This window comes from Cavia porcellus, unplaced genomic scaffold (genome assembly GCF_034190915.1).
Source record: "Cavia porcellus strain 051 isolate PalLab524CR breed Dunkin Hartley unplaced genomic scaffold, mCavPor4.1 scaffold_25, whole genome shotgun sequence".
Classification (NCBI taxonomy): Eukaryota; Metazoa; Chordata; class Mammalia; order Rodentia; family Caviidae; genus Cavia; species Cavia porcellus.
The window spans coordinates 40,070,911-40,084,739 of record NW_026947508.1 but is presented as its reverse complement, the minus strand read 5'-3'; the positions used below and the strand labels follow the sequence as shown (position 1 = coordinate 40,084,739).

The window sequence follows — 13,829 nt, the reverse complement described above, 5'->3', positions numbered from 1 at the left end:
CTCTATGCTTTCAAATTACTTGCCCTTAGCCAGGTGTGGTAGTGCAGACCTGTAATTCCAGCACTCCGTTTGGGCTACATAGTAAGACCCTGTCTCAAAAATAAAAAACAAAAGTTACTTGCCTTCATTTAAAAAGTGAAGGCTGGGCTAGGCCGTATATACCCAACATTTAGGAAGCTGAGACAGGTAGATCCTAAGTTCAAGGATATGCTAGACTACATTACAAGACCTTCTTGTCCCCCCAAAAAAATTTTTTTTGAGATATTTCACAGTTTGGATTTCTGCTTCCTTACCGAAAGATGTGATAACAAACACCAAGTCTGCACTCCCATATAAAAACAACTGGTGGAGTACAGAAGCACTTTTCTAATTCCTACATCTCACTTCTATCAGTTACCACTAAAGCAGCTAGGTTTGCAACTGCTAGACCTTTTTTTTTCTCTGTCTCTCTCTCTTAAAATGGTAACCATTAAACACACATTGCTACTTGAATGTGACTTAAAATTAAATAGAATTTAATTCTGTACCTCAGTTACATTATTACATTCCAATTGTTTGACAGTCGCAAATGGCTACTGGCTAGCACAATGCATAGTTCTGGATACCCTACCAGCTGGGGCAGCAAATGGTTTCGTTTTTGTATCATGGGCTGTGGATTGAACATAAGGCTTTGTGGATACTAAGCTTCCATATCTCTTGAACACCGCACAGTACTAACAGTACTATAAGCCTCATCACTATTCACTGTTTTGTGGGACAATATGCCAAACTCTAACATAATGTGGGAATGTGGGCAGTTCACAGCCCTAGTTGTTTAAAGTCTGAAGTTACATTCTGCTATATACAGATTTTTTGGTGGTTCTGAGTATTGAACCTTAGGGCCTTCACACTCATCTGCTCAGATTCCAGTACCCCTCTTTCTACAATGCTATACTTTCTTTGCTTTAGAAAGGAGTCTTGCTGGGGAGGTGCTACATGCCTATAATTGCAGCACCGAGAGAAGTTGAAATAGGAAGAACACAAATTTGAATCCCACTTAAGCAAGTTAGCAAAACCCTGTCTCAAAATAAAATAAAAAGGACTGGAGATATAGCTAAATGGTAAAACACTCCTGAGTTCAATCCCAGTACCAAAAAAATATCTAAATTAGAAGCTAGAGGTATCACTCAGTAACATAGCCGCCAAGCATGAAGAGACTAGGCTCTAGGTTTCATCCTCACACTGCAATAAAAAGAAAAAAGTAAAACTTCCTAGCACTGTAAAAAAGAAAAGAAAAAAAAAAAAAGAGGGAAGAAAGAAGAAAAGAGAAAGAAAAGGAAAAAAAGGAAGAAAGGGAGGCGGGGAGAGAGGAAGAAAGTTCTAAATAAAAAGATCAGGAGTCAGGGTTGCAGATCACAGGATTTTATTAAGACAGAATCTGCTAATTACATTGCTACTTGCGTAAACCCATATCCATGAGGTTCACAAATCAGAAACAAATGACATGTTCAAAATCACAAAAAAACAGCTTGATATCCAGGTGATGAAGGCTGAATAAGTCTGCACACTTATTTCAAGCTATTAAAGAGTTTGTGGGCCACCTAGACAGGGGAAAAAAAAAAATCATCAATTGGCAGCTTTCATATCATGGATTACAGGGTTCTTTATAACTTACAACAGTTGCCAAGTGTGGTGGTGCACTTGGGGGCTGACACAGGAGAGTTGGAGGCCAGCCTGAGCTACATAATGAGTTCAAGGTCAGCCTGAACTGAGACTCTGTCTCAAAAAATCAATCCTTCAACTGGGAGTGGTGGTACACACCTATAATCCTAGCACTCAGGAAGGTGAGGAAAGATGACGTGCTTTCATGGCCAGCCTGGACTACATAGTAACAAGGCCAGCCTGAGTTATAGCAAGATCCTGTCTCAGAAAAACAAACAATCAACCCATCAATCACAGACCTACAACAGTACTGGGTCCTTTCCCACAACACCCTTTCTGCATTTGAGTCCCACTGAATGCTCTTCACCCAAATCTATCCCTTCTACTGAAACTCTCCCAGTTTTCATCTTGTATTCTTCATTCAAAACTTACAGTTACCGCATGCCTTCCTTAAATAAGCCCCTATCACTACACATATCTATCCTTTTATCTTTCCCACTAAAACTTGTACCTTTCAGGAGGCACGGTGGTGCATGCCTGTAACCCTAGCACTCAGAGTCTGAGACAAGAGGATCACTGCAAGTTCAAGACCAGCCTGGGCTATGAAGTGAGCTCAAGGCAGGCCTGAATTGCATAGTGATACCCTATCTCAAAAAGACAAAAAACAAAACAGAAACACTTGTACCTCTCATCACATGATATAAATATTAGATTTCTTTAATTTTTTTAAAAAAAAAGGGTTTTTCAGACCAGGGATATAACTTTGTGGCATAGTAACTGTCAGACAAGTGCAAGGTCGTGAGTTCAATTCTCAGTACACTCACTGACAAAAAAGAAATTTTTCTTGGCACTACTTGGGATTCAACCAATGGCTTTCACACTAAGCTAAATCTCCAGCCCTTTTTTATTTTGAGACAAGGTCTCCCTACATTGACCAGGCTGTATTGGAGCTTGCAATCATCCTCTTCAGCCTCCCAGAGGATTACAGGTATTCATTTCCACACATAGCTTCATATTACATATTAATTAAACATGCCAGGTGTGGTAGCACATGTCTGAAATCCTAGCACTCGGGAGACTGAGGTGAGAGGATCACAGAGACCTCTTTTGAGGCCATTCTGGGATACATAAGCAAATTCAAAGCCAGCCTGCACTACATAGCAAGATCCTGTCTCAAAAAAACCCCAAACCATATTAATTAAATACTTTGGAGTTGGTATAGTACACCATTCCTAGAGGTATCATACCAGGTCAGTGTATGAAGTGGATGGAGCAAGCTTCTACTCCATCTCCTTGTTCCAAAAATCCATTTACTCTATTATCCTTGAAACAGATGATGTGTCAGATATTAACACTAACATATACAGATGCTCTACTTAGCCAAAAGGCCAAGAAGCAATAAAAATAAGCTAATTTCTAATAGTGATAAGCAAATGAAGATGGGAGAGGGCATGAAGGGAGCAAGCACGTGTCAGTGAATGCCATCCTCAAGTTACACTTGAAAGACTTACCACAGTTTTATCATGTTTCTACTTTTGTCTTTTGTATTGGTCCATAAACTAAGTGAAGGAAGGGACAACGGTTCCATATCCTAAGCCACAGTTTAGCTCATAAGTGTTTAAAAAGATTTGCTAAATGATTACAAAGTGGGAGGCAGTAAATACCAAGAGGGGATGTAATAAGGGTGACTGGCCTATTTTACACATTTCATATAAATACCAGAATCCTGTTGTATATATGAGTCTGTGCCTGACTTACCTCACTTTGCATGTGAGATAAGCATAACACTTATCTAAGATATGCAGCTTAGTGGTGAAACACTTGCCTAACATGTGCAAAGCCCAGGATTCAGTATCTAGCACGACCACCACCTCAAAAAGCGGTAAAATATACACTGAATTTACCACCTTAATCACTGTGTAATGCCATTTCTATGGCATTATGTAACTTGTTTTGCAACTATCGATCTCCAAAACCTCTTCGTTTTTCCAAACTGAAATTCCTGACTCTCTAAACTACAGATCTTCGTTTCCTCTCCCTCCAGCTCCTAATTACCACAAGTCCATCTTCTATCCCTCTGATTGTGGCTATTTCTACCCTCTGGAATATGGCTACTCCAAAAAACCTCATGTTATGATGCAACATTTGTGCTTTGTGACTTATTTCACTTGGCATAATGTCCTTAACAATTATCTGTTGTAGCATGTATCAGTTTCTTTTTAAGGCTGAATAATATCCCACTGTATGCATAAATTTTGTTTACGTATTCGTCCCAAAAGATACTTGGGCTGTTTCTACCTACTAGCTGTTACAACTAATACTTTTTTTTTGCCTTTCTCCTTTTTTATCGGTACCAGGGATCGAACTCACAACTGCTTGCCTGCAAGGCAGGCGCTTATGCCGCTAAGCTAAATCCCCAACCCCACAACTAATACTTCTATGAACAGGGATTTGTTTGAATCTTTATTCCCTATTTTTGGATATGTAATTTAAAAAATGGATGGTCATATGTTAAACCTGTACATACTTAACTTTTGGGGTAAGTACCTGACTGTTTTTCACAGTGGCTGTACCAATTTATATTTCTACCAGCAGCATATGTGGTTTTCAGTTTCTCCACATTCTAATACTTACTTGTCACTCTGTGTGTATACGTATGCATGTTGCTTAGGATCAAACCCAGAAACACTCATGCTTGCTTTTGTTTTGTTTTTGGTCTTTTTTCATTTTTATCAGTGCCAGGGATCGAACTCACGACTGCCTGCTTGCAATGCAGGCGCTTATGCCACTGAGCTAAATCCCCAGCCCCCTTTTTTTGTCTTGAAAAAGGATCTCACTATGCAATTCAGAATGGCTTTGAGCTCACTTTGTAGCCCAGGCTGGTTTCAAATTTGCAAGATTTTTCTGCCTCAGCTTCCAGAGTGCTGCAATTATAGGCATGTGCCACCATGCCTGGTTCACTCGTGCTTTTATTTTTCCTGAGGCAAGGTCTCACTATGCAGTTCAGGCTAGTCTCAAACTTACAGTACCCTCCTGCCTCAGCCTCCTGAGTGCAAGGATAACAGAAATGCACCACCACGCCCAGGTAACATGTTCTCTTGACGTGATTTGCCTTTCCTGATAGGTAATGATGTCAAATTTGGTTTTGGCACTGAGGATTGAACGAGGGTTTCTCATATGCTAGGCCTATACTCTGCTGCTTACTATACCCCATCTTGTCATGTATTTCCTGGCTACCCAATCAGTTTTTATTGTTGTTGTTTTATAGTTCTGGGGACTGAACTCAGGGAATACTAAGCTACATGTCCAGCCTCTCTGTTTAAATTTTGAGATAGGGTCTCAAACTTATGAGTCTCCTACTTCAGCCTCCCGAGTAGTGCAATTATAGGCATGTGCCACCATGCTTGGCTCCTCATTAGTTTCAAGCAACCCCATCGAACTTTGCCTGTGTATAATTTGTAGTATATGAAAGAATTAAGCACAATTTTTTTTAAAAATAAAACTTCGCAGACAATTATGTAAAAACATACTGTGTCTGCACAGCCTGAGACCCTGGTTTGATACTAAAAACTACAAAATAAAAAAGCAACAAAAGCCAGCTTTTCTATTTAGCATTGAAGTCATGATGCCTTTATTTTTCTGAATCTATTTTTATCTGTAAAGTGGGAATGATACCTACCCTCCAGTGGAAGTGGCAAAGTTCAGACCAAATTATTCATGTAAAATGCTATTCTTTCTTTCTTTTTTTGTAAAATGCTATTCTTGACATAACAAGTTCACAGTTGACACTTGCTGACGGGCAGACCCTAGCATAGAAAGACTGCAAGTGCCAAGTTCTCTGACCACTATAAGCTTTCACTGTCCAACTCTGGACTGACTTACGCAGTGGTCCCTCGCATGCAAGAAGTCAAAGAGCTCCTCCGTGCAATCCTCTTCTGTATGTGATCGGGAAGAGACACGTTCATCACAGAGCTCTAGCCGCTCCCGTGCCTTCACACATTTCTCCAGCTGCTCACATTGTTCTCTCACTGTTGTTAGGGGGTCCTGAACCACAAACAAAAGGAACAAAATGGAGGCTGTAGAGAAGACCCACCAGTCTTATGCTTTGATTAATACAACCTCTAAACCAAGGTGCTGCTTCTGAATTACCATGCAGAAAGCCAGCAGGCAGAGCCAAACTACTGCCAGAAATAGCACAATGGGGTCTTTCACTCAACTCCGATGCTAAGTAGTATGGAAAGATTTCACATTCTTGCCTTCCAAGGTTGCCAGTGTACACTGAACATCTCAGTCCTATTTGAAAAACCAGTGGTAAAGGAAATCCAGCCAAACTTGAAGGAGAACTATCAGAGGTCTTATTTGTTAACACAGCATTATGGAATACATTGTGTTTAAAACTTCAGATTCCCTTGTTTAAAAACCAGGTCTATGTAGAAAATGTTCCTTCCAGAATTATTTCTGTCTGTTTTGTTTTTGGTGGTATTGGCTAGACAAGCATTCCACCACTAAGCTATATATCCTCCCCTTTTTTGAGACAAGGGCTTGGTAAGTTGCCCAGCTGACCTCCAACGTGTTATCTTCCTACCTCAGCCTCACAAGTAGTTGGAATTACAGGTGTGTGACACTGCTAGTCTGAGTTTTCCTGAAACCAAGGCCCTCTAGATGTTCTCTCTTCCCTGGTAAGCTGAAGAAGTCTCAAACTCAGAGCTAAAATAGTGTTTCAGACTTTCACTGCACAGGAAGTTTCTAGTTTTTTGTTTTTGAAACAGGCTATTGGTATGTATCTGAGGCTGGCCTCAGTGATCCTCCTATCTCATCCTGCTGACTGCTGGGATCACAGGTGTGAACCACTATGCCCAGACAGAAAGTATTAAAAGCTTATCCCACTCTCATTTCCTGAAGGTATCATATAAAGACTCCTTAAGGTGCTCTTAGTTTCATAAAGCTCACAATTCTTGTTTTTACTGAGTATTCTAAACCGAACACAGCTCTTACCACTAATTCCTCCTCTTCCTGTTCTTCTTCCTACAAAAGAAAAACAAAAGTAATGTCAGCGATTTTATGACATATATTTCCCTAATCTATACCACATTACAAATACTGAGAACAGATGTTATACTAATCATGTTTTATTTTCTATATTCTATGACATTTGACATCTTAGTAGCCATACTCATTTTGGAGCTACTCTTGCAGTGTTAGCTATCAGAGAAAGCCCACAACTTGCCTGGAGCCCATCTTTTTTATACGCAACATAATTTATCCAAAGCCCACGTAGCCAACCATTTCTTTTATGTAAGTCCCACAATATATGAAGCTCATATTTCCCTTTGCCTAAACTATTCCAGGGATAAAGAAAAATTATGGATGTGCCCTCTCATCTGAAACTTAACAGATTACTCACTATCCAATCCTAAACTTAATGAGGCTTGCCTACCCTGCTTCAGTCATTTCTTCCCACAGAAACAAGAGTATGAGCTACACTTTCCCTAACTTCTTCTGCTCACTTCCCCACATAACCCTGTATTGTGGGGTATACTCTCAGAGACTCTATCTAAGTAGTAGGTCCTTTCAAAGTTAGTTGTCTCGGGGCTGGGGATTTATCTCAGCGGCATAAATGTCTTCTTTGCAAGCAGGCAGTCGTGAGTTCAATCCCCGGTAATGGTAAAAAGGAAAAAGACCAAAAAAAGGTAGTTGTCTTAGGGGGCTGGGGATTTAGCTCAGCGGCATAAGCACCTGCCTTGCAAGCAGGCAGTCGTGAGTTTGATCCCTGGTACCGATAAAAAGAGAAAAAAAAAGGTAGTTGTCTCCATGTCTGTCACTCTATCATACCTGACACAACCCAAAAATATTTCAAAATGGACACTATTTGTTTGTTTTTTACATGGCTGAGGATTAAACCCAGAGCCTTGGATGTGGTAAGCAAACACCATGAGCAGTGCTGGGCTACCACAGGACTCTGTTTCACTAGGTTAACTGCTTTGCCACTAGAGTATATCCCTAGCCCTATTTACATCTATCCATTATTTATTTTTGTAGTGCTGAACACTGAACCCAAGCCTTCACACTGAGTTACATCCCTATCCTTTAAAAAATTTTTTTGTGGCTGGGAATTTAGCTCAGTGACTCAAGCACTTGTCTGTTAAGTGCAAGGTCATAAGTTCAATCCCTGGCACCAATAAATAAATAAATAATTTTTTTAAAATTAGAGACAGGATCTCAAAAAGCTACTCATGCTAGTGTTGAACTTGAGAGTTTTGTTTAATTTAGTTTTGTTTTGGCACCAGGGATTGCACTCATGACCTGGCACTTGCCAGGCAGGCACTTAGGCCACTGAGCTAAATCCCTGAACCCAAACTTTCAGGTTTTATGAGTTTTATTATATTAAACAATGAGTGCTTAACAGGAAAAAAAATCACCAAAATAATTTACTGCTTGTGTATGTGTGTGTCTTTTTGAGACAGGGTCTTACTATGCAGTTCAGGCTGTCCTTGAGCTCACTTTGTAGCCCACGTTGGTCTCGAACTCACAATGATCCTCCTGCCTCAACCTCTCGAGGGCTGGGATTACAGGCATGAATACCACACCCTGCTAATTATTGCATTTTTAATACTTATTGACTGTTGGGCTGGGGATTTAGCTTAGCGGCATAAGCGCCTGCCTTGCAAGCAGGCAGTCGTGAGTTCGATCCCTGGTACCGATAAAAACGAAAACGGAAAAAAAAAAAAAGACCAAAAATACTTATTGACTGTTTATGAAAAAGCATCAAAATTGTCAACATCAACTAGCTTTTGGTATACAAAGTCTAAAAAACAATAACAGAAACAAATTCCCATATGAACTACAATGAAAATACCAATAATCTTTACTTCAATTATCATACCTAAGGCAGTCTTCACACATGACAATGGCATGTTCTATACACACATATCACTTACACTGACAGCACATGTACTACGCTTTTCTGACCTTTTTGTAGGACATACTTGACATGTGGTAGCTGTTGCTGTTTTCATCAAGAGGTTCTTATCATATTATGCAACGTGAAGTTAATAGGAACATAAAATACCAATTTAAAAAGTATTAAATTTGAATTGTATTGTGTACTTAGAATAAACATTAACATTTTCATACTAGCTGTACACTTCCTTAAAAAATCCAAAAATTAACATCAGAAATAAATTCTTATATGAACTATAATGAAATTACCAATAGCACTTAACAAAAAATTCTTTTTGGGGAACATGATCTTGCTATGTAGTTCAGGCTGGCCTTGAGCTCACTATGTCACCCAGAAAGATCTAGAACTCATGATAATCCTCCTGCCTCAGCCTCCTGAGTGCTAGTATTACAGGCATGTGCCATCATACCTGGACAAAAACAAAAAAACTTTACTTCAATTATAACACCTAAAATAATAAGAAACTAAGATATCAATAAAATAAATATCAAAGCCAGGCGTGGTGGTACACCTGTAATCTCAGTACTTGGGAGGCTGAGGCAGGAGGTACACAGCAGGTTTAAGGCCAGCCTGGGCTACACAGTGAGCTCAAAGTTAGCCTGAATTACATGGCAAGACTCTGTCTCTACATAAAAATTTTTAAAAAGTTAAATGCGTAATGAGTGTTTAAAATACATATCAACATTTGTTTTGTTTTGCTTTTTTGGGAGTAGTTTAGGCTGTGTGAAAAGTGTGTGCTGCAGCACCCAGCTGACATTAACATTCTCTTATCAGCTGTGTGTTTGCTTACAAAACTTAAGAGATAACATCAGAAATAAAAACCTATGTGACCTGCAATGTAAACACAAACCAATGTCTACCACAGAAATAATTTTTGCTTCAGCTGTCATACCCAAGGCAGTCTTGACAAGCAACAGCTGCATGTTCTTGCTTACACTGACAACACATGTGCTTAGCTTTCTTTTGCTATATGCAGGCACCTCTCTTCTCTTCCTATTGTATTGGGACCTTCCTACTATGCTGTATAACATGTGCTTAGTAGGGAAACAAAATATCAGTAAAATGCCAAATGTGGAATGAGTCCCTACAATAGGCATCAACATTTTAACATCAGTTGTGTATTTGCTTACAAAATTTAAGAAATAACATCAGAAATAAAAAACCTAAAAAAAAAACCTATGTAAACTACAATGTAAACACAAAAATCTATCACAGAAATAATCTTTGCTTCAACTGTCACTCTCAAGGCACTCTTCACACATGAAAAAATCACACATTCCATACACGAGTATTGCTTATACTGACAGTATGTATGTTTTGTTTTCCTGTTCTTATAGGGCACAGCTGACATCTTTTGGGTTTTCCTGTTGTCATATTTGGGATGTTACACCTGCCTGTTCACCTATCGGCTCATCAGTGAGATTCACAATTTTTCTGTATAGTTTTCTTCTGCTATAATTGATCTCTTAAAAATTCCAGTCCCAATCCTCTTAGAAAATTTTTCCATAGTATTTTGCACTGGTTATTTTCTTTGTAAACTATCAAATTCTTTATGCCACACACATCTGGGATTGGCCAATGCTTTGTGTTTCAAGTGACATTAGAGCTGCTGCATAACTCATCAACAATACTCCAGCTTTGGTGGTGGTGTATAAAGTTTTCACCGCAGGTTTCTGTTTTACTGAGGCTTCCCTACCAATATTTCTATCACGGTTCAGTACCGCCATCAGCAGTACAACTTTATTCTTCTTTGCCATATACAAGGTCGATGTAAACCTTTCTGAAATCCAAAGATTGTGCTATACAATTCTTTGTCTTGAAATTGCAACATTTCATTTGGAATTTCTGCTTTGTGATGCTCAGGTAAACACATCTGAAAACTGTTCCACCAAGGATAATGGGGGTATAAATCCTGGTTTGACACTTTTGTACAGGTACACATACCATGCTTTTTCATAGCAAGTGGGTAAACACAGAGATTGTTTTCTGCATCCCTCAGGGGCACACGGCTGGCTACTATTATGGTAAAGTAAAAATTTACAGTAGAAAAGTAAGGGGTGTACATGTGGCACCCTCTGTTATACTTTCACAGGACTTAAGGGAGTAATCTTGTTTTAGGTATAACAAACAGTAGTTAGACATTTTCTCATATAAATTCAAGCTGTTGGGGCCGGGGAAATAGCTCAGTGGCACAGTGCCTGCCTGGCAAGCACAAGGTCCTGAGTTCAATTCTCCTACAAAAAAATAATAAGGCAAATAAATTCAAACTGTTGGATATTTATACGGGACTTACAGAGCTTAAAATACTCTGTCTAGGGGCTGGGGATTTAGCTCAGCGGCATAAGCACCTGCCTTGTGAGCAGGCAGTCGTGAGTTCGATCTCTGGTACCAGTAAAATAAATAAATAAATAAATAAATAAATAAATAAATAAATAAAAAGCAACAAAAATACTCGGTCTAGACTTTAGTCCAGTATTGCTAGAAATAGCCAAATTTAGCCTTTATTTCCCAAACCAAGTTGAGAGGGAAAAAATGACTTTTTTCAGACTCTGAACTTGACTTGGCAAGATCAAACAGCTAAACATAAACTTTTCTTTAGCCAGAGCTTAACTAAACATAGTTATGATCACTTCATGGGCTTTTGGCCAAGATCAAATGTAAAGATCATTGTAACACTGCTTTCTAGCTTGCAGATTAATAGGCAGGTAAATACACCAAAGGTCCACACAACTCCACTTGTGAGTTTGGAAACATTAGGCCCTACATATTTACTTATGATTCAAGAGCAGGACTTCAAATTCAGTCTCCTTTCTTTCACAGCAGGATTAAAAATTCCCCATAGGAATGTCAGCATAGGCTTAAGTATGGGGCATGGGGGCGCCTGATCAATATCTCAACAATCTGTCAGAAGTAAGACATTTGCCTCCCTATGCATGCAAGTGTCTTAATTTAGGGGAAGAGAAAAAAAGGTATACAAGGAAATAAAAAGAACAAGTTCAACAATCATTGTCTTCAAAATCCCATGCAATCTGTTTCACTGTCTACCATCAGAAAAGGGACCAGTTTGCACACAAGCTGACAGTGAAGGATAGGGCAGGTTCAACTGTAACCTGAGCTGTTGTTAACAATTGTTAAAAGTTTCTCCTAAACATTAAAGATGCTATTTAGAATGTAAATTCTAGTTTTTCATTAAACAAGCTATCTTTTAAAATTCATTAAAAATTTGTACTGAAAATGTTTCCCCCAAAACACTAAAAGCCGGACGATAAACACAACTCAGTGGTAAACCATGTGCCTGGCATGTTTGAGGCCCTGCGTTCAGTACCACAATCCCCATCCTCCCCCAAAAAAATCCAGAACTAAAATTACATTTGGTCTGAGGCAAGAAACCAGAAATTAATATCTTATATATCATTTCCCGACTATTAATACTACAAAACTGATCAATTTGTGTCATAAATCCACAAAGCTGAACTCTAATGCCCTAGTGATGCTCCTGCTTCAGCCTCCCAGGAACTGAACTAGAAAGATGTAAAATTTCCAACCAAAGAGAAAAACCAAGGTCACACTGAAGGACAAGACTTAAAACTCCAAGAATTATGGTTCTTTTTTTTTTTTTTTGTCTTTTTCATTTTTATCAGTACCGGGGATCGAACTCAGGACCGCCTGCTTGCAAGGCAGGTGCTTATGCCGCTGAGCTATATCCCCAGCCCCCAAGAATTATGGGTTCTTCAGAAAATATCCAGGTCTCTTAATTTTAAAACTGATTGCCCATTTTCTGTGTGTTCCTGTTGTGGGAGGCATTTGTTGAATTCTCTGCGACTGACTCTGCCTCTTCCTGAAAACGTATTTAAGGCTAGAAAAAAGGGATAAGATTCCAACTATTCTCAACTCATAAGCCCTGAACGGCTGCCATGACGTGAGCAGAGGACAACTGACTGATAGAACTGTGGAGGCGGGGGAAGAGGAGGAGGACCGGCGGCGGCTGAAAAGATAAATATATCTTAAATATAAAATATAAGTAACCTTTATTTTGGGAATAAATATAAGTAACCTTTATTTTGGGAATGTGGGGAGGGAGAGAGACACCCCTGACCCCCTGGGGCGTGGCATCTCCACCCCGGGGCCAGCGATCTCTCCGTGGAACACGTGGAGTGAGGCACATAAGTAGCCTCGGCCTGGGGTAGAACCCAAGGGGGCATTAGGGATGCACAAGTAGCCCATTGGTCTTAGTTTGGCGCCAGAGGTAATTTCTAAGTGTGGGGGGAGATAGGAGCTCCTTGGCTTTACCGGCCACAGTATCCGGCCTGGGCCAGCAACCCTTTCACTGACTACGTAGGAAATGGGACTGTAAATAAAAACAAGTAGCTTTTAGGGTTGTGTAGCACCATAAGGGTCCTAAGAACCATGCTGCCTGGGCTACACCATTTTGTGAGCCATGAGTGCTCAAATATTTAACCTCTTTACGCTTGTTGCCTCATCTACAAAAATGACAATAATAACAGCACCCAATATCTCACAGGAATATCGTATAGATTAAGTGAATTAGTATACATAAAGCATTCAATAACCTCCACGGATGTGTGATCCCTAACCTGAGCTGGCCCAAGAATTAACTGGTCTGCATCACAGATCTTCCAAACCATGGCCTCAGAACACCTGACTGACTGAAAACACAGGTATTCTACTAGCTGTACCACAGTTTATTCGGTACAGCATTTTCGCTTTCCTTAAACCGTCACCACATAGAATGGAGAAACAGGCCCAGAGAATTACTACTTGCCTTCCTAGCCAAAGTCACTGGACCAATTCTGGAGAAGGGTAGCAGGAACCAGTTCTCCTGACCCTGGAAACCTCAGGCCGCAATCCTGGACCAGGAGAGCTCAGCAGATTGTTTTGGTGTGTTCGTCCTGGGCCTCAAGGCAGCGAACTAGATTGAATCGATTGCCTTTACTTACCTCTTTAGGATCTCCGGATCCAGTCAGCATCTTCTGGTCGTCCTCCAGTCCCATGTCCGGCCACGTTTCTGATTCAACGCTAGCAGCAGCAGCGGTACCTATTCCACTTCAGGATCAAGAAGGACTAATAAGGGTCACTCGGCGGATATCCGGCGACCTGGCCGGAAGTGCGGCACACTAGTCGCAGTCGGCGATCACGCCCTCGGATTGGCATGTACTACTCGTTAAAGGCAGGAGGTAGGGGGAACTGGTATTTGCATCTGCCGAGA

At 40.1% G+C, this 13,829-nt stretch overlaps 1 protein-coding gene and 1 non-coding gene across 2 annotated transcripts; both read right to left on the bottom strand.

The window, feature by feature from the left end:
- Positions 1 to 1,385: 1,385 nt before the first annotated feature.
- On the bottom strand, positions 1,386 to 13,740 carry LOC100732718 (cytochrome b-c1 complex subunit 6, mitochondrial). Its single transcript, XM_003462486.5, has 4 exons — positions 13,561 to 13,740; positions 6,637 to 6,666; positions 5,524 to 5,685; positions 1,386 to 1,580 (listed from the first exon to the last, which is right to left on the bottom strand). The coding sequence occupies exons 1-4, from the start codon at positions 13,612 to 13,614 to the stop codon at positions 1,548 to 1,550; spliced, it is 279 nt and encodes a 92-aa protein (XP_003462534.1). The 5' UTR covers positions 13,615 to 13,740; the 3' UTR covers positions 1,386 to 1,547.
- Positions 2,858 to 3,041, bottom strand: LOC111754750 (U2 spliceosomal RNA). Its single transcript, XR_002789418.1, has one exon. It is a non-coding gene; the product is annotated as a U2 spliceosomal RNA (small nuclear RNA).
- Positions 13,741 to 13,829: the final 89 nt, after the last annotated feature.

Excerpts from the sequence above, each read along its gene's own strand:
- LOC100732718 (XM_003462486.5), bottom strand. The coding sequence starts at position 13,614 with ATGGGACTGGAGGACGACCAGAAGATGCTGACTGGATCCGGAGATCCT. Across the intron at positions 5,686-6,636 it reads AGGAAGAGGAGGAATTAGTG|GACCCCCTAACAACAGTGAG; the intron begins GTAAGAGCTGTG and ends TTTGTGGTTCAG. Across the intron at positions 1,581-5,523 it reads TGCATGCGAGGGACCACTGC|GTGGCCCACAAACTCTTTAA; the intron begins GTAAGTCAGTCC and ends TCCCCTGTCTAG.